At 45.5% G+C, this 24,581-nt stretch overlaps 1 protein-coding gene across 2 annotated transcripts in view; it reads right to left on the reverse strand.

The window, feature by feature from the left end:
• Positions 1-4,161: 4,161 nt before the first annotated feature.
• CTCF (CCCTC-binding factor) overlaps positions 4,162-24,581 on the reverse strand; it is a 38,219-nt gene continuing 17,799 nt past the window's right edge. The window contains exons 2-11 of one of the 2 annotated variants that reach the window (XM_082489222.1): positions 17,840-18,632; positions 17,001-17,171; positions 15,466-15,599; positions 13,882-14,002; positions 12,898-13,047; positions 11,366-11,526; positions 10,761-10,943; positions 10,176-10,311; positions 6,722-6,889; positions 4,162-5,787 (exon numbers count right to left, since the gene is read on the reverse strand). In XM_082489222.1, the coding sequence (XP_082345348.1) occupies positions 5,606-5,787; positions 6,722-6,889; positions 10,176-10,311; positions 10,761-10,943; positions 11,366-11,526; positions 12,898-13,047; positions 13,882-14,002; positions 15,466-15,599; positions 17,001-17,171; positions 17,840-18,620 (2,187 nt within the window). In that variant the 5' untranslated portion in view covers positions 18,621-18,632 and the 3' untranslated portion in view covers positions 4,162-5,605. The remainder of the gene's footprint in view (positions 5,788-6,721; positions 6,890-10,175; positions 10,312-10,760; positions 10,944-11,365; positions 11,527-12,897; positions 13,048-13,881; positions 14,003-15,465; positions 15,600-17,000; positions 17,172-17,839; positions 18,633-24,581) is intronic. The other variant, XM_082489223.1, reaches the window with a different exon arrangement.

The raw sequence follows: 24,581 nt of genomic DNA on the forward strand, positions 1-24,581 counted from the left end.
GAATACCAGGACCTTCCCAGAAAGAGGTCCTGGTGCTTCTCTCCATCCCTAGATCACCCCTGAGGGGTTGAAGCACTTACCATGCTCCGGGGGTAATAGTAGGAGCTCTTCACCCCTGGCTGCAGACTACTTCATCCTTTTCTCTGCCCACAGCTCCCCTCCCAGCCCAGATGCTGCAGCATTGTGCTGACACGGACATCCAGGTGTCCTCCGAGTGACCATGTCCTGTCTGTTGTCACAGTGACAACTTCTCTCATGGCTCTCGACCACTACAGGCTCCTTGAGCTGGTGGTCACCTCTGGGTCCAACCCTCTGCTCTAGACTGGGCCGGTTTGTCTGCTCAGAGCTGTACCCAGCTGAGATGGGAACATCTCCAAAGATGGAGACCCCACAACCTCTCTGGGTACCTTTTTCTGATGTTTGACCACACTTACAATGAGAAAGGTTTTCCTTAATTTGAGCTGGAGTTGTCCTCTGCTCCAGTTTGTCTCTGTTGCCCTTTCCCTCTCCTTGTGATACCTCCTAAAAGGGTTTGGCTCAATCTTGTCTGCGGTCTCCCATCAGCTTTTTGCAGACAGCAGCAAGGTCCCCCCTCGCTTTCTCTCCTCGAGGCTGTCGTCTTCACCCATCTTATGCTGCAGTGGGAACTGTCCTGGGGGCCTCTGCCACACTCACACCGACCTCTCACTCGTTTCTTGCACTGGGGAGCCAAGATGGGACCAGTTGGCCATACAAGTGATCCCCGAGGAACGTGACCAACCAGCATCAGACATACTGCTGACCGTGGTGGCCGAGTCAATCTTCCATGCACCCAATAACCCTCTTCTCCAGTCCCCAAGTCTTCAATTCTGCTAAAAGGAGGCTACAGGAGACCGTGACAAAGTCCAGATGAACATTCACTGCTCTCCCCTTGTCCACACAGCCAGCCACCTCCTTGGAGGACACAATGGGGTAGTTCCCCAGACCTTCCTTCTCGCCCTACTTGAAGACAGGTGGGACATTTGCCTTTTTCCAGGTGTCATGAACCTCCCCAGATCACCAGGACTTTTCAAAGGTGAGAGAGTGCGATGAACATCGGCTGCTTTCCTCAGCACCTTCAGATGGTTCCCTCAGACTCTGCTATTACGCTTGGGCCCTGGGAGGTCTGAAGACAGACCTCACCAGCCAAAAATCAAGGCAAGAGCAGCAGCGAGTACCTCAGTCTTTTTCATGTCCTTTCCCACCAAGCCCTCTGCTCCATTAAGAGCATTTTTCAAAAGCCTTCCTGCTGCTGCTGCTGAAGCCATTCCTAACACAGAAGCCATTCTTTTTGTCCTTCACATGTTTCTCCAAGTCTAATTCCAGCTGAGCTTTGTCTCTCCAACTCCATCCCTGCACACTCAAGCAACATCTGCTCCTCCTGCGCAGCTTATCCCCCCTTCTACTTCCTGTATGTTTCCTTTTCCCCTTCCTGCTTGTCCATGTTGGCTGCCTACCACGTCTGCCTGACTTCCTGCTGAAGACCTCCTTGGATTTTGGATAGCTCTGGCCCATGTTTCAAGCCGTCTCTTCAATGCACGCTCAGACCAACAGTTCCAGCTCAGCTCTTGCCCTGCTCCCACCACCACAGTTTAGGATAACGTAGGACAGTTCAGTCCGCAAGTCCGGTCACGTCAGCACCAGTCTGGATTCCACCCACCTTCCACAAGCCTTGCAGGAGTTGGGCGGCTTGGGAAACACTAACTGCTCTGCAAGGGTGTCCCCCGTGTCCTCCACCTCTTAGAGGGTCTGCCAACAGGTGCCTCCCTGCGCTGTCCCCAAGCTACATCTGTCGTCACCTCACCTGGAAAATCATCTGCTACAACGATGTGAAGATGAGAGGGTAGGAGATCTCAGTTTTTCCTCCTCCGAGGCAGAAGAAAGCACGACAAAACTTCAGTCTGACACCCATGACTAAAGAAGTAGGCTTAGACCCCTGCTTGGTAACGCAAGAGGAGTTAGTCCCTCGAACCTGGGGGAGCACTCAACCTCTGGAAGCCAAATGAGCCTTCGGCAGGCTGCGCTAATTATGTAGAGCCGCTCTCAGCCCCTCTCCATCCATGATGGCGTTCTCCAGCATGCCCTCAGGACAGCAGCCCAAGTAATTGGCCGAGGCAATGATGCTCCTTGGATCCATGCTAGCCTTGGCTTTTCACTCATGGTCCAGGACATGGGGCACAGCTTTTCAAACACTGATAACAGCACTGGGGTTGAGCAGAGATGTTCTGTCCACATTTGGGCTTGAGATGCTGCCCTGGATGCAGGTCCTCAGGAGCAGGCTGAGACGTTGCTCTGCATCTCTCCAGAGTGGCTCCACCAAGGGCAAACCAGAAGCCTGCAAGAGAGTCAGACAAGCAGAGACACCTGCCCAAGGCAGGAGCCCCGGCTCAAATCAACCAAAAACCAGGCGGCGTAACAGGGCTATTGACTGAGCAAGCACAAAGAAACCAGGTCAACCGAGCAGACTGCAAAGTAACACAGCAGGCTGAGGAGAAAAGGAGGATGGCCACAGGGTGACTGCTCCCCATCCCTGCTAAAACCTTCCTTGGGTCTCCGGAGGAGCATCAAGAAGCAGCCCACAATAAATGACCAGGTCCACTCTACACGCAAGACAACTACATATATCTATTGCATTAACTAGACAATGCTGCTTAGATATCGTTTCCTCAGGTAAGCACAACAGAAGCCACCAGCGGTCCCCCTTGGAGATCAGCCTCATCTCCCCAGGCTCACTGTGACTAGCAGGGCAGGAGCCGCCAAGGAATGCACCACGCCACCAGCAGATCAAAGACTACTTGGGAGCAACCATACCTGTAAGTCTTCAGACAAAGACACCTCTTGGGGTCTCTCCCTTTCAGCCCACCATCAAGCCATCTCCTCCAGCTCCCCTGAACTCCAGGAGAGGTGGAAACACATGCCATGGGGTCACTCTAACCTGGGTATGAGGGCACAGGCTGCTGCGCACAGAGGTCTTGCGGCAGACCAAGGGCATCCTCTGCTAGAAGACACGTGATGCCTCCTTGGGGTACCATCCCAGGTCACCAGTTAAAACAAAGCCACCACAACATCTTTCACACCCCACTTGCCAGCGGTGGGTTGAGCCAGAGGATTTAAGAGATGATAGTGGTAGCTCCTTACAGATCCCAAAGACACCTTCAGTTTTCCAGCTCACCGCAAAGCCTCCCCGGCTCTGGGCTTACGCAAAATTACATCTCCTTCAGAGCACTCCCTCTGCCTGAAGCATCTTCGGGATTGTGAGTACACGAGCTCCTGGTCCAACTGAGACAGCACTTGATTTATCCACTTCTGCAGCCAGACCCAGCTCCTCCTCACAGAAGCCGCCCTTACATCTCCTCCTCCCCACCTGCTGAGACATACCTCCACCCTGCTCAGGGTTCCAGGCACCGATCTCCAGCCTTCCTTGGCAAGTTTAAGAACCACCACCTCCCAGGACCACAGATAACTAGTCCCCAAACATCTAGTGAAAACCAAATCTAACAACTTTTGTGCACTTTTCAAGTTTTCCTTTAAACTAAGTATTTATTGTGCCACTTGCAGCGACTGCTGCTCCGACATCAGCAGTGCGAGAGGTACTGTCCTGAACTAACACAGCGTGCAGCTACCCGACTGCTTACTCTCAGCAGGTTCCCCAAGCTGCTTGCACAGGTAACTAGAAGACACACCATGGGAACCCCACCTAAGCATCATGTCCCGCTTCCCAGAATGACATGGAAGTCATATTCCTGCTATCTAAACCATCATTTAAACTCACAGCCCAAACAACCAACAGCAACAACTACTCCCGCATTATTTCTAGCTCAAAGCTGTAAACACTGATGTTTGAGAGTGGACAGCCCAGCATGTTTTCCATCACCTCCCCTCTCTCCATCCCTCCACACTTACACTCCTGCTCCGCAACGGAGCTGCCGTACCCAAACAGGGAGCCCGCGCTGGCTGCACCGCACTAACCACCCTTGCTTCCGTGCGCACTCACCACCTGCAGCCGGCACAGCGCGGTTTCGCGGCGTAGGGGAGAGACAACAGACACCGCCAGAGAAGAGCCGGTCCCCGTTCACAGGCCTGAAGCATCCTTCTAGGAGGGGCTTTCACATACACAAAGAAAGCAGCCCGTGAGCACACATGTTAATCCATTATTATTTATTAGCTGTACAGCAGTATATTCTCCTTCCCAGCTTTCAAACCCCATTACATATTTTATAACAGTATTTTATTTTTTTTTTCCCCATGTTGGCTTCCTAAAATAATGAAAAATATCACACAGTACAGCTAAGTACAAAAATGCATCAACCTAGAGTCTGATAGCTAAACTGATAGCTCTCTTAAAAGCGATACATAGAAGAAAAATTTGTTTGAAATCAGCAAGACTGAGGCTCTATAAAAAGCTTACATATTTTAACATGTGACAGTTCATATACAGGCATCATTTGTATTTCACATTATTCCTTTTTTTTTTTTTGTCTTTATCAGAGTTCCAAAATTGTAGAATTACTGACCTATGAAAATTTCCTGGCCCAGGTTTTGAGGGCTGCAGTGACCCACTTATAAATCACCACTTCTGCCTTAACATAGGATTCATAAACACAAAATACAACTACAAGATAGAGCAAAGAAAATGTGGTCACGAAATTATAACTCAAAAAAAAAAAAAAAAGGTTAATTATACACGTTCCAAATGCCAGTTGTGTGTGCTTCAAAACCAGATTTCACCTGTGGGTTTCTCTCGTTCTGCAAGCAATAGTCTGGGTACGTCTCTTCTCTATGTGATCGGTTATCAACAGCTTTTCCAACATTTACACTCCATCAATTCTCTTGTCACTTAGTTTGAAAGGAATTAAAATACTGGGGTTTATTTAAACTGCATTTTTGCATACCTCTTAATTAATGGAAAAAAGATTAAAATGTAAAAAAAAGTTATTTACAAGCTTGACCATTACAGAAATGCTTTGCAGAAAGCAAAGCATATTAAGGACAGAAACCAGTTGGAGCATGCCAAAACTACCGTGTGCAGCCGACTTGGAGAACCGGAGCTAGTCAGTGGGGGGGAAAGCAAAAAAAAAAAAAAAACCAACAAAAAAAACCCAAAAAACATTTTAAAAGTCTAGAACCCTCCCAAGTCTGCATTTACAGTTAAAAACACTACTGAGAGAAGGAGGCTCGAGGACTCTGGGAACTGGAAGGGCAAGTCCGGAGTGGTTTACCACGTACTCTAGTCAAGGCTTCCACTTTTGTATATTAAAACTCGGTGCATGTAAACGCGGCCCTTGGACCAAGCTTTACAATGCAGTTCAGAGCAAAATCTAAATCAAGCATCTCGCAGGAAACCCTCAAGGACTCCAAAAATATTTCCTAATGTTCCATGATCCTGTAATGCTAACATAAAACAGCAAGTTTCTAGTTAAATCACATTCTAACATCATTTTGAAGTTTTTATTTCCCAGTATGTTTGGTAAAATGGTCTAAAATGATGCACTTCCCAAAGCCAAGAAAAAAGGTAAAAGGAAAAATAGATTTGAGCCGCTTAAACACAGCCCAGGCCAGTTCAGTCAGCCAGCGTGGTCCTCCTCCATCACCGGTCCATCATGCTGAGAATCATCTCAGGAGTGAGGTCTCCGTTGGGAGCTTCCACTACAGCAGGCTGAGCTTCCTCCTCTTCCTCTACTGTTTCCGCATCAGGTTCTTTCTTTACTTCCACTATAATATTTTCGATTTCACCAGTGTTCTGGTCTTCAACCTGAATGATTGCTGCAGCTAGAAGAGCAGAAAACAAAGGGGGAGAGGGGAAATGACAGATTTGGGGTTTTACTGGTTCCAGAGCTGGCCTGCACGCCTCACCAGCTAACTTTTCGGTAGATACTTAAGACTCTTCCATGGAAAGGGAAGGAGGGGCCTTCAACCCACACTCCCACACTAGCGGGGAGGGATTTGACCTGCCGCATTCACCCCAGTATCAAGCATCTGTTTCCTGGCCCCTGTATGAAGATGCGCTACCATTACAACAGCTCCAGGGTGCCTTTTGATATCAAGACACGATTCGGACAAAGGGTTTTATAGAGTAATCAACATCAATTCTAGGAAGGACAGAGACCACGCTTCTAGCACTGAGCAGACAGGCCAAGCTACTGGGGAAGCCCTTACCCCTTGAAGGAACAAATTTGCCCTTCCTGCTTTGTTCCTAGAATTTATTTACTTAGACTTTGCGCAGTTATCGCTGCCTGTTCTTACGGAGAAAACTCTGTCAAGTCGCAACTACCCCTGCACTGACGCTACACTCAGAACTACGGGCCTGAAGTATGTTCGTTTGTGGTAATGCTTCCAGAAGCCTACGTCGGTAAGAATACCACGGTGATTGTACCGACAGCTGCTTTACCGGGGACTGTACTACAGTAGAGACACCATAACTGGTGCAAAAAAGAAGCGAGCAGTTTGCACATCAGTGAATTGGAATATTACTAAAGAAAAAATACTGTCCTCTCCTTTTAGCCCAGTCTGACGCAGCTATGCTCCCTCAAGACCAGGAAATCTTTGCAAAAGGTGAGTTCTTAGCAAAAGTCGAGTCAAGTGCAGTTATCTGCTTTTAAAATAAGCTCACTCGAGGGGAGCAGTTCTCCTGCAAGAACTACCAAATCCAAGGAAAAAGCAGCTCAAGCAAGCAGTGTCACATAAGTGTCCAAAAGTGACTTACGCTGGGATTGTTTTGGTTGGGTGGCAGTTTTGCCCGGCGGTCTTCCTCTTCGTTTCTTACTGGGAGGTGGTGCAGGAGCCTCTGGCTCAACTTCTGGTTCAGCCTCAATTTCTACTGCTGTCTCCTCCTCATCTTCATTATCATCCAAATCTGGTTCAGCATTTTCCTCTGTAAGAAGCGTTGTATCAGGTTAAGTTTTCAGTTTAAACAAGAAAAAAACATATCCACCTATGGAGAGAGCGCCACCATCAAATCCTCATCCAAAAGGAGTCAAACTCTGATGAGAAAGGCGGCGAACAAGGCCTTTGTCGAGAAGCTGGTGGCACAGAATGTCAGTCTGTTACCCTCACATTAGAGAGAACAAGCTGTCCTTCAGAAAGCAGAAGGAAACATAATTATGTTAGATGATGAGATAAAAGCTCCTCTGAACATCCACAACAGAGCTCAGAGGGACAAAGGCTGGAAGGGGACCAGCCTTTACAGTTCTGGGCTACTCCCAGGGCCATCAGAAGAGCCATCAGCCCATCAAGTTCCACCTGCACAACCCAAAGGAGCACAGGGGTGCACAATGGAAGGTGGAAACCCAAATCAAGGACTTGTCCATCTTGTCCCAGCCACTCCCCAGAGAGCCATCAATCCCATTGTCCAGGCATGAAACCCCATGATGAATCTCAGGGAGCAACTCTCCAGTTTCAGACTAAGGGGTGTGTGGGGTGGTGCTGGCTGGGGGTGGGACACAATGGTTTGAGGGGAAAGGCAGTTTTGGATCACACAGGACTACTTATGGGATACTTCGGGGAGTGGCTGAGGTGATTTGGAGGTGTGGGGAAAAATAGAGGGGCAAGAGGATAAGAGAGGCCAGTTGCACATAGTGGTAGCGACCACTGCAGTATCTCTGTGAAACGCTACAGCCCAAGAGGGATTCAAGAGCAAGTCTCCCAGCCTGCCAGAAAGGGCGCTGCCATACTTCAGCCTTTCTCCGCAGAGTAGATAGGAAACCAGGGCAGCAGCTCCCAGACACTGGGACTTATGTCCAAGACCTCAAAATCTCAAACTGAATGTGGCAGAACCCCACAAAACTGGGGCGTTCATAGGCGTTACGGGCGAAGACAGCCCTGCAGACCACTCACCATGCTTTCCAGGGTCATCAACATACAATTTACCAACCAGTGACCAAGATGATCTTCCCTGAGACCTCTCTTCAGAGACAGGACAGCTCTAATACGGTATTTTTTTACAAGGCCCTATCTACTCAAGGGATTTATGGTGGCACCTCCCATTCACACCAGCTCTTTGCACCTCATTGTGCTTTGGAGCTGATTCCAATCCAGTAGTCCTTGTGGCAAGCTGGGAGGTGGTTTGGGTTGGTTTTTTTTCTTAGCAACTTTTGTTGTTAACTGAGCTTATTGCTCTAGACTTTACTCTTCAGAACACTCCTTAGTAACTAAGTTAGAACGACTGACATATTCAGAACACCCCGGGCAAAACCAAGCAGACAAAATAAGCAGTAGAAGATCTCAGATAGGTTAACATCGTTTGGACAGCAAAGTGATTGCCCTTAAACTTCTGCATAGAAGAGTAGCTTCACTCATGAATGAAAGGGCCATTACATAAGGCATATTTGACTAAAGGGGAAAAAAAAGCACAAATAAACTGTCCCTTACATACACCACGGCATGTATATGCTGCATTATTTTTACACAGTCACTCAAGGTATATTCCCCAAGTGAAATTTCCTTCATTTACTTGATTTCTCAGGTCCCACCTTTTTAGAGCTTCTTTACTCCCCCCCCCCTCAACTCGATGAGTATCAACTAAGAGTCTAGTTTAGGGCAGACAGGCCAGATGGGAGACAAAACCATCATTTCCTATTTGATATTTCTCCCATTAGCAAAAGATGTGTCTGTTTCGCCACAGCTTTGCTCACCATTTTTAGGTATTGCCGAAACTCATGAAACTGCAGATCTAGAGATAAGAACAACACTGAATAATGCAATTCTCCAAGCATGTGGTTAGGACCTCCCTTTCTTCCTGCTACTCAGCTCACATCAGTCAATTCTTCACCATCTATCAACCGATTCCTGAGGAAGTCAGCCCAGACTGAGACTGAAGGGATTCTCTCAGTCCCGGAATCCGAGTCACAATCGTACAACACTCATCAGTTCATCTAACAAGCATGACTTGAGCAGCTTCTCCAAAAACTGTTTTGAACCCCAGACCATACCAACTAAATAAAAATTAAGGTTTTTACAATAGGCTAAACTCACTGGAAGCCTACAAATCAGTTGTTAAAGGGCTAGATACTACAGAATCCCAGGTTTTGAATTACCTTCCATCAAGGCAGTTATATTTTACTCTTTCTGCCTCCAAGATCTTTTCATGGTTTTAAATGAACAACTAGTTACACGTGGTTTACCGACCCGATTGTAACACACTTCTTCAAATACCTATATCAACATGAATTCAAAACGCTTGTTTCTATGGAGTTTTTGCAGTCAACCTTTGCCGAAGCAAGTTGACCATACTTGTCTCTTTTCCTGTAAAACCCGTTTGCCACGTAAAAATTTCAGATTCTGGCTAGAGTGTGTGTAAGATCCCTGTTCTCCCAACCTATGCTCCTTGACTAATTACGTAAAGCACTTCAGATAAAAGACTAATCAGCAACACTGTTTTTGCCGAATCATCTTTGAAGTGGTTGGTCTTGAGACTCCACTTTGATTTTCCTGCTGAAGATATGACTTAAGTTTTTCCTCCACCAAGATGGAGGACTATGGGTTCTTCCTTCACAATTAATCCTACAGTGAAGGTTATCGCTATCTGCTGCAACCGTTTGTCATCTCCCCGTGCTAGTGAAGCTTAGAGACAGTAACCACCCTATTAAAAAGCACACCTAACCCATCTTCATGGCACACTGTCCAGAAAGTCAAGAGCCCCTCAAAGGCCACCAGTATGTGTGCAAACACACATGTGAAGCAGAAGATACCACCAGCTCCTTGACCCTTTAACTGGCTCAACAGGCCTGTCCCAACAGTCCATAAATTGGTAACACTTTCTCCACCATTCTCTTGGATGCTGCCAGCCTTCCTGCACGGAAGAGGCCCAACTATTCAGCATCGGGGTTTTTTGGACATGCCACATGCTACCCAGTAGCAGTGAAGCAGCAGCATGTGCCATTTCATAGCAGCGCAACACAGAAAGACACTTTCTTTTGGGACACTGAAAACATTACCAAAAAAACTTCACACAGAGAAGAACAGACAGGACCGAACCACACAGCAGAATCCATACTGTCCCTCACAGGCAGGCACTTGGCCCTGTACTACCATTTTTTGCTTGCCAGCTAGATAAAAGCCTTCAAGTGTCAGGACAAACCTGCGGAACGGGCAAACTAACAGCTAACACACACAGTGAATCACAGGCCTGCAATTCTCAAAGGTACTGAGCTGTTTCTTACCACTATCGGAGGAATCTTCTTTCTTAGACCGCATCTTTCTCTTTCGGCCACGTTTGCCCTTCTTTGTCTCTCCTCCATTCTCTCCTTCTCCACCATCTAGGCCAGAGCAGTTATCAGCGTGTCTGGCCATTGTGTTCTACTCGGTGAAAGAGAAAAAACGCAACAAAAAAAAAATACAACATGCATTGAATTCAAGATCAGAAATTCTGGCTCTGTATTTTGCAACACACTTCTGGTAACTTATGGTGGGGGTTTTTTCTTTGGGTTTTTTTTTTTTTTTTTTTTTTTTTTTAAAAGGAAGCCTACTTAGAGGAAATGGGTAAATATCATTAACTTTTATTCATAAAGTTTCGTTTTCACATTGTTCATTATATCAGCGCTAATACAGCCTAGTACTAATTCTGAATTATCCCAGGTCTGCCCCTCTCTCTTCCTCTCAGAAAGAAATGCTCTATTTAAAAGATCAAGTACCTTGCCTGGTACCTCACCCACCTTTCCTTTTGAGCAAACACATTCCCCTCCCCTTGCCTAAAAGCCTCATTCCATCCCAACCCCCCCCCAATTCAAAACAGTATACCCCCTTACCCTGCGAGTGAATGTTTTGCCACACTTGGAACAGACAAAGGCAGCAGGGACAAAGTTGGGATCGTGGTATCGTTTGAAGTGCATATCGAGGAGCTGTTTCTGACGGAAGGTTTTATCGCAATGGCTACAGGCATAAGGCTTTTCTCCAGTATGGGTCCGTTTATGCATGACCATGTGCCGCTCCTGACAGGGACAAGCGAGACACGGAAAGTAACTTGAGAACTCGGACATATGGATGCAGAAGAGCAGATCTGCAGCTAAAAGGAGGCCAAAACTTTATCCTTAATATCAAGGAAAGGATGATTCTGCAGGAATGTGAGAACATGATTGATGGCACAGTCAGCCCTAGCTACTTCCATCCTGTATGGAGTCTTATCCCTTCGTCGACAGATACATCAAGGTTGTGACTTAGGAGGTACTTCTCCACAGGGGAGCATTACACCATCAAGAAGCAAAGCCCACTGAACTTTCCTTCACACCCTTCGAAAGATTTAGAGAGCTAATTTGATCTTGACAGCTGGTCAAACTTAACAGCTAAGATTTCGACCTCGTATTCCTAGTTCCTGTTCTAACACTCCTAAGGGGTGCCAGTCCTACCAGCTTACCTGTCTGCATGCATAATCGCACTGGTCACACTTGAAGCGCTTTTCATTCTTGTGAGACTTTTGATGCTGTATAAGGGCATACCGCTCATGAAACACAGCGTCACAGTAGCGACATTTCTTGCCTTGTTCGATGTAGGAATGCTGCTTTCGCAAATGGACACCTAGGAGGAAAAGAATCAGAGGCTCTCGTCACCACGGCTTTCCAGGCATGAGAGACTAGCCCACAGTCCCTGAGCATTCTTCCCTCCACATACTCTTAAGCTCAAGGCACAAGTGAAACAGTTAATTTAGGATTAAACTAAAAACCTAAAAGACTCATGATTAAAAGCAACAATTTCTAAACAGAAAGGTTTTGCAGAAAAACGCCATCAAGTTTTTCCACGTGATTCTAGATTTGGTTATTAGCTGCAATCTGTGCTGATGCAGTACGTTTGCATTTGATAACGTGTGATCGTCAAATTAAAGCATCTTGTGGACTGTTATGGTTAACACTGCTGCAGACTGCCTGGATACAGCCAGAAGCCAGGTAATACACGTGGGGAAACAGGATTAGAAGTCAGAGGGACAGGGCTAGAAGACAACAGGGATACCAGCAGATAATCCTCGACAGAGGTTTCAGTCACTTCTTTAAAATCCCCCAACTAAGAGCATACCACAGCTGCACGGGGTAGTTAGGGTAGACTAAAGCATTATTAGAAGAAATTCTTCACAGCTAACATCAGTTTTCCTCTGTCGTAAATCAGCTCGTTTGCTCCTGACATCAACTGACTGCCATCCTCTCAAACTGCCTCTCCCTGTAGCACTTTACGCTTGCCTTTATTGGAAGGGAGCCTGCCTTCCCATTACTTGGGTGGTATTCTGTTTATAGACAGAAAGTTCTGCCAAATTGTGGCTTCTTCCTTCTCTTCAGCTGCTCTGGGTGTGATATTATTTTTCACCTTCTTGTATAACGTAAAAGACAGCTCGCCTGCCGGAATCACACTGGGTACCACCCACTAGATCAAAACTCCCCTACTGCAAGGGGAGTCTCAGTCTCTCCTACCCTGTCTGTGGCACACAGCTCCACATCCCAAGAAATTAAACTATTTGGTCTAATTCACACCTTTTAGCTTGAGGAAAATATCTCTGCATGAAACCTAACGGCCTCCAACGTGCAGGATGTCAAGCCAAGTGACCTTTTGGATTTTCAGACCCTAATCCATATGCAGTCGTAACCTCAGTCCAAGTTCAATAAACGCCTCGCATCTATGGGCCTGAAAACAGCGACTTGCCTTGTACACTTGGAAAACATGCTGCATTCTCAAATAACGAAAAGAAACTGAAAATTCTCAAAGTTTACAGCAACTACTGTAAGCTAAAAGCAGTATTACCAGAAGCACAGGCTTAGATGTGTTGCATGTTGTACAGTTACCAGAACTATTAGGTTAAAAAAAAACAAACCCAAAGGACAGCAGTTGGGTTATAGGAACTGTAATTCTGTGAAAGTGTTTTATAGCATCTTCACCCAATGGCTACTTTTGTGAGATACTTACCCAAGTCACTCTTTCTCGCTATAACAGTATCACAGTGAGGACAGTGAAATTTGGCCACATTCTCCGTGTGCTTCTGCAAAATGTGCATCTTCATGGTACCACTCTGAGTGAAGCGAGCATGGCAGATGTAACATTCATATGGCTTCTCTCCTTCAGTAGCAAAACGACAACAAAAAAAAAATAGCACGAGTACTTTTATTAAAACAAAATCTCACCAAAAAGCCACAAACAAAACAACATCCCAGAAACCTGCAACGGACAGCTAGTTGATAGAAAGAGTAACTCTAGAGAGGTCAATAACTCTTTCTCCAAAAGTTTTAGCTCCAGTACACATCTTTCTACAAAGAGACTTGAGTTCAATCTTTAAGCAAGTAAGTGAAATTACTATCCTTACTCTGAGAAATGCATGGAAGACCAACACAGGCTGTCAGAAGACAGCAAGTGGCATCAGATTTTTTTGGGCGTGCGGGTTCTGAATACTCTCATATACATGGCAAGGGCATTTTTTTCCCCTTCCACTTTAGCAATATGACTCCAGTAACGCTCTGTGCTAAAACCATCTCTTTTTCTATTGAAGAAAAGATTTAGCATTTTTACAAAATAACATGCATGAGATGCTTTTGCAACTACACTCAAGCATGGAACAGTAAATGCCCATGAAGTTCAACTGGAAGCGGAACACTGACGATAGAAGTTTCTTCTGCTCACACTAGAAGAAGTGCCTGTATTTTATCACCTCACAGTCAAACTGGAAATCAGAAACCTCCAAGCTCATTTGTCAGTGCAGCAATTACTATCAGGTTATGAATTTACTAGCGCTTACGAATCACGGTGTATTCTCTCCAGCTACAGACTTTATGAAGGCTTTAAACTACAGAATAGTATTTCTTTTGCTGTTCCAGAGCGTTGGCACACACTGGGCACAGTCTCAGCACTCTGACGCTAAAACATAAACAACGCACTAAAAAAAGGTGGCATCAATACCAGAGTGAGTCCTCATGTGCCTCTTCAGTTTGTAGGTATCCCTGCTGGCATAGCTGCACAAGCTGCACTGGAACGGACGCTCTCCAGTGTGAGAACGAATGTGGCGTTTCAATTTGCTAACCTGGAAGTCAAAAGCAAGGCTGAGGTTAGCACAGATGAGCAGGTCAGATTGCCAAAAGTACAAGAAATCAGTCAAGAGTTTGAGGCAGATTATTTTTATTTTTATCTTGCCACTAAACCAGCATGTTTCAATGCCATTTTTACACAGCACATAGCCGCTCACTCCTGCCCGCTCCACTTCCCCTCCCAATTGCATTCCCAGTCTTGCTCAACGCTCACCTTACTGTTATTGACCACCTCAGCATCTGAAGACACACTAAAATTTGAAAGTATCCTGGAGAGACACAAGACAGTGTTTGGGGAAAGCACGCACCCAAGGAACAATGCAGGGGGTTAGTGTCCCCCGTATAGTATATTTTTTCTCCAAAGGGTGCTTCCTTGGGTCATCTCCAGTTACTTGGGATAAGATAAATCAATTTCTTGCAAAGAACAACAACAAAAAAATCTAGTTCTATGATCAACAAGGTGACTTAATCCCTTTCCTCGCCTGCTTTTATCTAGAAGGCACAAACCCAGCTTAAAGGTCAGCATGAACACAAACGTTAAGGCATTTTCTGCTCAAACATGACCACACTGCTTAATCACCAACCTACGTCTACAAAATGCAGCAGAAGCTCATGTAAGAACCAACTTGGTTATTCTCTCCTAATTCATACTATGAAAACCACTGCATGCAATTCATTCAGCACTCAAATCACAGGGCCTGGAATTACAGCACTGCAGCCACAGCGTGGGTGGAAGAAAAAAGCCGAAAGCCCCTTACTCAACCTCTCCCGCTGTACAGCTTTCTTCCACTGCAAGTATCCCATTTTTTTTTTTTTTTTTTTTTTTTTACATTATGTTGCTCATCATCTTGCTCAAATTTCCTACCACAATATAAAAGCTGTCCTGTAGCATAAGTACCAATACTGCATAAGGGAGAGCATTCCAGAAAGCTTAATTGACTTGAGCAAATTAGACAGTCACCCCATATCAGCAAAGCTGCTTTTCACCAATATTGAGGCAGAGGCTCATTAGTTTTGGCTACAGTCACCTTAACGGCATGAACAGACAAGGGGCAGAATGCACTCTTCTAAAACGGGTTGGCACCTCTCGTCTGAAAATACACCCCACTGCAGCAGGAGATGGCTGCCTCCTCCAACACGGAGCACACTACAATTCCTGCAATCATCCTTTAAGGCCAAATAATTTAAGAAACAATGACAACAACTATTGTCTCCCAAGAGGAAATGGTTATCACCTAGGATTTCTGTGCATAAGCGCTCTCAAACTGTTTTCCCATTAACCGAGGAAACCCCACCATTTTCTTCCAAGAGCAGATCTGATTTAAAACTTTTTGTGCTCAGAGCCTTTTAAACAAATGGCCAGAGAGGAAATGCCTGAGAACAGAGTTTCTAACAGATGGCGAACAGGCTTTGAAGCGTACAAGGAAGTATTCAGTGCTGTAACAATTAGCTAACATACCTCCACACTAGCATAGTCACACATTGAACATTTGAATGGTTTCTCATGGGTATGTTTGTAGCGGCGATGCCGAACCAACTCTCCACTGGTCACAAAGGCCATGTCGCAGTCTGGGCACTTGTGAGGGCGAGTACCTAATTGTTTGCAGCAAAACAGGAAGACAAATGACATTCAGATTTAGTGACAAAAGAAAATATGGGACAGGTTTTGGGGTGGTGTTTTTTGAGCCTTTTTTTTTTTTTTTTAAAGTGAATTAGCAACATTGCTTTCGTGTTCTGAAAGATTAGATTAGACCACCAAGAAATACATGAGAGTCACAACTTTTCATAACTGATGGATTAAAGAGCTCAGAATTAGTATCCTTTCAATGAAGAAAGACTCCCTTATTTTCATATCACTTGGTTATTTACAAATTTCAAACCACCCAGTTAGACATAAGGTAAGTACACAAAGAAAGAGAGAGATACGAACTCTGCTTTTTTTTTTTTTTTGGTAGAAAGGTCACAACAAGCTTAGTTACAGTTCAATTAGCTGTAGTTTGATATCAGAAACTTTATTAAGGAGCAACAGAAATGTGATACAGTTCCTAGCCATAAGTTTTATTGGTCAAGTTTATGATCTATTCCTTGGGGTTAGGTTTTTGTCACGGTTAAACCCCAGCCAGCAACTAGGACCGTGCAACCGCTCACTCCCGCCTGGTGGGGTAGGGAGAAGAGGGAGAGACGGAGGGGAAAGGGAAAATAGCCTCTTGGGTTGAGATAAAGACAGTTTAATAGAACAGTAATGGAAGAGGAGAATAACAATAATAATAATGATAAAATAATATACAAAAAGTGATACAACAGAAGTTGCTCTCACCACCCCGTGATCAGTTGTCCAGCCCATCCCAAGTTGCGATTGCAGATTCCTGCCCCCCCCCAGCCAGCCCCCGCTTATATACCGAGCGTGGCGTCTATGGTATGGAATATCCCTTTGCCAGCCTGTCCTGTCTATGCTCCCTCTCGTCTTCGACGGGAGGCCAAAACAGTCCTTGACTAAAGCAAACATTACTTAGCAACAACTAAAAGAATATGTGTTATCAGCATTCTTCTCACACTAAATCCAAAATACTGCAGCTATTAGAAAGAAAATTCACTCTATTCCAGAGGAAACCAGGACATTTTCTTTTGTTATTTTATGTTTAGCTCCAAGCCTCATTCTCATCTTCCTCTTTTGCAAGCAGCAGTGGCAACACAAAGCTTAGAACAGAAGTACTAACGTTCAAGACAAATGGAACTTTTCTGTAACTTCAGGTAATTTCAGATCAAGCCCAGGATCAGTTTAATTATACCTGTGTACAGGACAAGCTCTGCACCTGACCTGGCCAGGCAGAAAACAACTGCATTTGTATGAGAAACAAACAGCAGCGCTGCATGGTTTCTTCCTTCATAGCTTGTTCTGTAAGAGGAATTAGATTCAAGATAGATCCATCCTGGTTTTACACCCGTTATAATGACAGATCCTACGAAAAACAATGTAGGCAAAAGCAAGAGTACCTGTGTGAGTGTTGAGGTGGTTCCTCAGCAACGTGACTGTCCGGAAAGCCCTGCCACAGAGATGGCACTTATGTGGTCTTTCATCAGTGTGGCTTTTCATGTGGCGGTCCAAGTTGGAACGACGGGGACAAGTGTAACTGCACAGTTCGCACTGGAATGTCTTCTTTACACCTAGCCATGAAGGAAATCAGCTTTACTCCTGACAGTACTGTGGATTACTGCATAACGTAAGAGATCGGCAGGGAAAAGCAAAGGTTCTTGGAGGTGTAACTACTACAAGGAACCATCATGTACCATTAAATCCAACTGCATATCCTCAGGAACAGTCAGTGCCTATCGGCTGGCTTGGCTTCAGTTTTCATTAGTACGCCAGCACTCAACGTTCCTTCTCCACTCTAAGAAGGGGTCCTCAATTTACAGTTTTAAGAAAAATCAAACATACCTATCGCTGTATTTTGCGCCATCTACCCTACCCAGCAATTGGTTAGGAAAAACCCACAGAACTAATTATACGTTGGCTTCCTGATGTAAACCACACGTACACAAACTCTTACATACGTATTACAGCAAAGAGAAGACTCTTTTCAATTGTAGTTATAGGGTAACACTAATGCCACAGCATCGCACTTGAGGAAAATGAGCTCTTTTATAGCCTGGATGGAAGAGATGGGAGGTTTGCCCAAGAAACCATAGGACTGAGTACCCTTATATAAAGAGTAAGTGACACTGGGCATGTGAGCTTTACTCCCACTTGCATCTACTCAGTCACTTCAATCGTACTGCAAGGTCCCACCATAACAAATACATTTTCAAAATCCACTTGCAGATGGGAAGCTTACCTTTCTTCTTAATTTTCGTTGGTTTAGGTGGCTTCATATTGCCCACCACCTTTTCTGCATTGACCTCAGACAACAAACCTTCCTGCTGCTCCTCTTCAAAGTCATACACAGAGACATCCACATCTTTGCCTTCCTCAGTGTAGCGAAGCTTACTCTTTTTGTTTTTCTTTGTTTTTTTGGCTGGTGGCTGATAGTCTGGATCTTTTTGCCAATTGGGATCTTCCTGTGGCTGAAGTTCACCTTGTTCCAGTGTCTCCACCTCACCATTTGCACCCACTTTCACTACTTGGAAGCCTTCTGGTAAAGGGAGGGTGTGACAGATCATGGGCTCTCCCTCTTGCAGGCCTCCTTTGGAAACCTCATTTTCATAAGCTCCCTGAAGTTCTTCCACAGACGTGGTGGCAACAGGTACAGTCACTGGTACAGGTACTTGAACTAGCTGAAGCTCACCAAGGTTTATAGGCTGCTCTTCCATATTAACAACCTGAAGTGTGATGATCTGCGTGTCATCCACCGTGGCCTCCGTTTCTTGAGGCACTGCACCTTCCATTACTTCAGTCTTCATTTGAAGAAGAGTTGGATCCAGCTGTTCCATCATCACCATCTGCACCCCACTGTTGACATCCTGCACTACTTCACCTCCATCTGCTTGGTTTGGTGGTATGTGACAAGCATCGTCCTCCTGCCCACCTTCGCGGCGTCTCTGATAGGTTTTTCTCTCTTTCCCCTTAATAAACGTTTCCGATTCCTCCACAATAGCTTCGACTGCCTCACCTTCCATTTCACCTTCCTGCTGTAAAAACAAGAGAATGAATGCTGTATGCCATCCAGTGTATTTTAACAACGCACAAACCCCACAGAGGGACAAGTGGCCTAACTGGAAACAACCAGCTCAACAGCAGCAACATATTGCAATCCTATCCAGAAAACAGGACTTGAGAGCTGTAGGTCTCCACGAGCCTATTGCCACTGTAAGCCTAGGCAATCACAGAACACTGCCTGAAGTGAGACAACCATACCAGTTTCTTGGAAAGGAAGGAAAGCGAGGAGGAGAGACTAAGTGATATGCATGTTCCCGTTTCTCAAAGACCACAAATCCCACAGGCAAGACGTACAGCAGTATTATTCCTTATTGAGCTTGTTTAGTCACTTCACATAGCTTAGCAATATCACAGGCAGTCTTTGGCTATAAGTTTTAAAGGAACAAAAATAACATACTGTTAAAAGCAAAAAGCCAACCTTAAAGAAAAGTATTACATTTGAGAACTGCAGAACTTTTCCAGGAAGAAAAAGCACTAAGAATTGTGCACAAGAACTTAAGTCTCACTTGTTCCATGTCGAACAACTACTATTTCCTATACGTTTAAACTTCTCTGAACAACAACAAAAATAAAAAGGACATAATCCAGTAAGTATATTTCTTGCAAGCAGCCTGGAGTTCAATTCCTGCTCCCACTTCTGGGCACTGCCTGGTCTGTGAGCAGAGGATGATACATGGTGCCCTCTTCGGGCCAAACGAGCCACGGCAGGCAGCCAAGGCTCAAGTACAATGTTACTTCAATTTAAATGATGCGGACTCAGCTGGTAGACTCTAATTTCTCGTGATACCTGGGTTAAATCCACTCACACAGTCATAAACAAATAACAATACTGAAGCTCAGTATTTGGGTGGGCCTTAACTGTAACTCCGCAAATAGCAACATGCAAGCGTAACATTGAATTCTTCCTCCTAGGACCATCCAGCATTCTTCTCTGCGCTCAGGGTAAAACACGGAATTCCTGTGTTCTCATGCTGAAGGAAGGTTGTTTCAAGAGTAATAACGGCTAAAAGAAATTATCGTTTTGCAGCTATGTCTTTTTCTCCCAAACAAAAATAATAAAAATCATAGTAAAGGAGTATTTCTCAAATTTATCTCTGTTTCAGGTGGCTTACTTGGGAAAAATGAGAGCAGATTCCACAACCGTGTCAAATACATTCCCTGCATCAGGATACAATTTATTATTAACCCTCATTTAATTGCTAAAAAGGTACCAAAGTCAATTTTACTGCTGAAACAAGTATCAAAAATGCCAGTTTCCTTACGAACCTTGTGATAAAGTTGAGATTCCAATTCCAGATTTGATACGAGAATTCCACATTTTCCTGTTAGACTGACTGGCCTCTGAGACTGGCTAACAGAGTCTATTTAACCTGTCCTGTGAGTGCAACGCTTAAATCTCACATTGTACTAATTTCAAATATCTACACTTAATCTTACACACTCATTTTTTTTGAAATACATAAACACAAAACACAGGCTTCATTAGCTCTAAGAATTACAAGACATGGAATTGTTATTTTCAGAGAGTCCTTGCTTTTACGTACTGCCTTTTCCAGCATCCTCCACTTATGCTGTCAGAACAATCCAGCTCATATTGTTCTTCAGCCTGCTCAGACTAGGGACATCTATTACTGTGCAGTCTTGATATTCACTATGTCGTGGGCAGCAGCAGTCTCCAGGGGGCACCAGATACCCAGAAATAGTGACATATGGCTTCATGCGCGCTCCCTGCAGGGATCCGGCCTCTCCTCTCCTTTACCACCCATCAGCTTTTCAAGCCAGAGCAAATCCATATGGACAAACAGCTGAAGTACACAAGATGATGTAAGTACTTAACACTAGCCAGCAGGCGATCAGAACGGAGCGCCGGTCTTTGGCCTCCAGCAACTGTGAAGCAATCGGACCAAACTGTTTTTCAATTATCTCAAGTATTTGCAGAGAGAAAGGAGAAGAAGCCTTTTCAGGTGACCAAAAGTCTTCGAACAAGTAAAGGAAGGACAGAGCTAAACAAGATATAAAAACGTGGCAAATGGCTGGGGGATAGCAACTAAAGATTTAAGATGGAGGGGAAAAAATGGCAAAAGCCCATCCACAGAGCGAATGCAATTCCATTTTGGTGCCTTGTAGAGGAACAGAGCAGAGGTTGGCAACCTTGACACAAGCACAGGCAGCTCTGAGCAGGGGGGGGGGGGGAGGTCTCATGAGGACCTTCCCATTAACTGCCAACATCAAAGTAAGTAACAAGCCTGCTAAGTCACCCGAAAGCAAGCCAAGATTTGCCAGTATCCTCTAGGCTCCTGCAGAAGCGGGTCCTCCAGTGGAGTGGCAGGAAGGCTTCACCTCAGACTTGCACACCAGAAAATCCTGCGTCCGCCAAGGAAGAGATCAGCCACTCATTCACATGAAGACTTTGGGATATGGCTCATGTTGTCAGGAAAATTTGCAAGCCTAGAAATGCAGGCTTATGCTGAGACCAAAGGGAGAAGGGCCATGGAGATGCTGCGAGGGCTGGAGCCTCTCCGCTCCGAGGACAAGCTGACAGAGTGGGGGTTGTTCAGCCTGGAGAAGAGAAGTCTCCAGGGAGACATGAGAGCCCCTTCCAGTCCCTAAAGGGGCTCCAGGAGAACTAGGGAGGGACTCTGGATCAGGGAGGGGAGCCACAGGACGAGGGGTAACGGTTTTACACTGGAAGAGGGGAGATTTAGATGAGATATTTGTAAGAAATTCTTTGCTGTGAGGGCGGTGAGCCCCTGGCGCAGGGTGCCCCGAGAAGCTGTGGCTGCCCCATCCCTGGAGGTGTTCAAGGCCAGATTGGATGGGGCTTGGAGCAACCTGGGCTGGTGGGAGGTGTCCCTGCCCAGGGCAGGGGGGTGGGACTTCAAGGGTCTTTAAGGTCTCTTCCAACCTAAACCATCCTATGAAGACTTTGTTCAAAGGATGCTCACAACGAGGGGTGCACAAACATGTGAAATAGGTAGGCGGCCTCTTACAACCATTCAGTAAAGAAACTAAGACACCCTTATTTCTTCTTTAGAGATGCTTCTCTCTCCCTATGGAGTCACCTGTGGCACCCACCCACCCCCCCGGCAGCAGCCAGCCTGGTGGAGCACGGCTGTCCTCCAGCGGCCAACGCCTGGCACTGCAGCGCCGCGGCCACCACGGGCTGCGGCCACCTCCGCCACCGGCCACCTCCGCCACCGGCCACCTCCGCCACCGGCCACCTCCGCCACCGGCCACCTCCGCCACCCAGCAGCACACAGACGAATTCTTTCCCCGACTCATTCCACACTACCTCTGCTGCGGTGGACTCTGTGCTGCCTGTCCACTTCACCTCTCAATCGCTCCGTCTTACAAATATTCGCTAGACTTTCCCTATTTTTTTATTTTTAATATACTTAATCCTACCTTTTCACAAAGCGGGCTTTAGAGGAAAGTTTTGTATTTACTGGAGGAGTCACCAGAAGGTACCATCAGCTCACCGGGTGCCACCCTGCAGCTTGCTGAGGATTTTCTATTTCCACTAATTTCAACAGAAACGCACCTTCCTCCATTTTTTTACAGATTTAGACTCCTAAAAATTACCCGGCCAAGTTCCGAGACAAAGTTTCCGCTATTTCAGAGAATACCTGTCATTTGGTACAACTAAGACCATTAGAGCAGAACACCAGGAATAAAAACTGCTGAACGTGTTTTCTCTTACCATTCTCCCAAACTTTTATTTCTGGTTTTTATCTTCAGCTCTCTTCCTACCAGTTACTGTACTTTATACCAATAGCTTAGTTCCACAATGATTGAATCTAAAAAGGAAAACAAAGCAGCAGGTTAACAGAAGATGATTTCGTAAACCAAGACTGAAAAAACCAAAACCACCTCCAAACATAAAACCAAAAGAGAACGTCAAGAAGAAGGAGAGTGACCAAGGAAAGACCAAAGAACATCCGAAATCAACACCACAATTCCCAGGTAACAGCTCAAGCTAGTCTTTACACAGGGGCTCGCTCAACGGGCTCCGCCAACTCCAGTGAGACACGCTGCGTCACTCAACAGCTCAGCGCGCTGTCACAATCCAATTAGCCAGGTAAGAAGTCGTGACGCCCAAACAAGAGACCTAAGCTTTCTCAAATAACCGCTGGGCCGCTCATCCGAAAACATAAGAAATCACCTAAGAAATAAGATGGGGTATTGCATTTGATACGACTGACATCTTATTCCATCAGAAGAAATCACAAGGTTGCTTGAGGGAAAGTAATTTAAAAGCCAACTAGTCCTGCTGACTGCAGCCTCGGCCAAAGCGCAACACAACATTTTGCTGTTCGAGGTCCCTTCCAAAAGCCTCACATGTAACCAGCAAGGTGTTTGTCTTGAAGGTATAAACTCTTCGTATTCAGGAACACGATTTAAGAACGCTTCCAGCACGGCAAGGCTGATAAACCTCCTTGCGTTGCCCCAAAAACACCAAGACACACGTTCAATTAATGCAATCCTACAAAATCTGAATTGCAGAAGGATTAAAGACAACTTGCTGTAGATGTCAACACAGTCAGCACAAACCCAGAGACAGATATTTACGTATCAAGATGGCTAGTGCCCTTCTGTGTTTTTCTAGCTGGGTTATTTATAATAAAACTACAGGCGCAAAGAGGCATTTGCCTGCCTCTCAGCCAATGTTAAAAACAACAAACCCTGAACCGCATCAAGCTTCAGGGACCAAACAGCAGCAAAATATTTCTTTTTTGCCAAACAAGGCACAGTTTCATTAAAAACTGTGGGACATTCAAAGCAATTGAAAAGTAGATTTAGTGCTGTAAGATACAGATCGCTTTGGGAAAAAAAAATAATAAAAAGCAATCAATAGAAACAATGAAGCCAAATGCTGTCAATAGATTTTTGACATTCATAAAATAATGTGGCTGCTGAAATTTTCATTAGTGCAAGCAAAAAAAACCACAACCCTGTAATACAGACTTTGAACTCAAGTCAATCCACATACATGTCCCACTCCAAAATTGTCATGGCTTTGACACTTACGGATTAGCCGTTTATTAAAATTGATACAGGAGTGGAAGTAAAGCATTATGTTACAACACGGGAGACTTACATTTCTCCTGTGTGCCCCATGAATCTTTGGAAGCTGAAGAGAGGAATAAGCAAAAACTTCACCTAAGAGTCTACAGTTACGCAGTACTTCTGCCACTTAAAGCAAGAGGAAGATTTAAAAGAAAAAGTTACACCCAGCTGGGTTTATGGACAAATGGACTTTTTTTTTTCCTCCTGCTTGCAGTCAATATATAAATCTATGTAAGTATTTAAGGACATTATCAGATATAAAGTAACTGCAGGACTGCTTGGGCATCCTCCTTCCCCATCGTTAAATAGCCATATCTTTCTTCCAAAAAGCCTTCCAACTAAGCAGAGTCAAAAATAAGGCAGTTAACAGGTAGACAGCCTTTCCGTTTCCTCCAAAAGGCCTTCCTGGGTAAGAGATGTAACTTCTAAAGCAAATAGACATAGAATCACAGAATGGTTTGGGTTGGAAGGGACCTTAAAGACCATCTCATTCCACCCCCCTGCCCTGGGCAGGGACACCTCCCACCAGCCCATGTTGCTCCAAGTCCCGTCCAACCTGGCCTTGAACACCTCCAGGAATGGGGCAGCCACAGCTTCTCGGGGCAACCTGCGCCAGGGGCTCATCACTGTAATGGTAAAAAATGTCTTCCTTATGTCCAATCTAAGTCTCCCCTCTTTCAGTTGAAGACTGTTCCCCCTCATCCCATCGCTCCCCTCCCTGATCCAGAGTCCCTCTCCAGCTCTCCTGTAGCCCCTTTGGGGACTGGAAGGGGCTCAAAGGTCTCCCTGAAGCCTTCTCTTCTCCAGGCTGACCCCCCCCAACTCTCCCAGCAGAGGGGCTCCAGCCCTCCCAG

The sequence above is a fragment of the Vanellus vanellus genome (genome assembly GCF_965231255.1).
Source record: "Vanellus vanellus genome assembly, chromosome: 12".
In the NCBI taxonomy this organism is placed as follows: Eukaryota; Metazoa; Chordata; class Aves; order Charadriiformes; family Charadriidae; genus Vanellus; species Vanellus vanellus.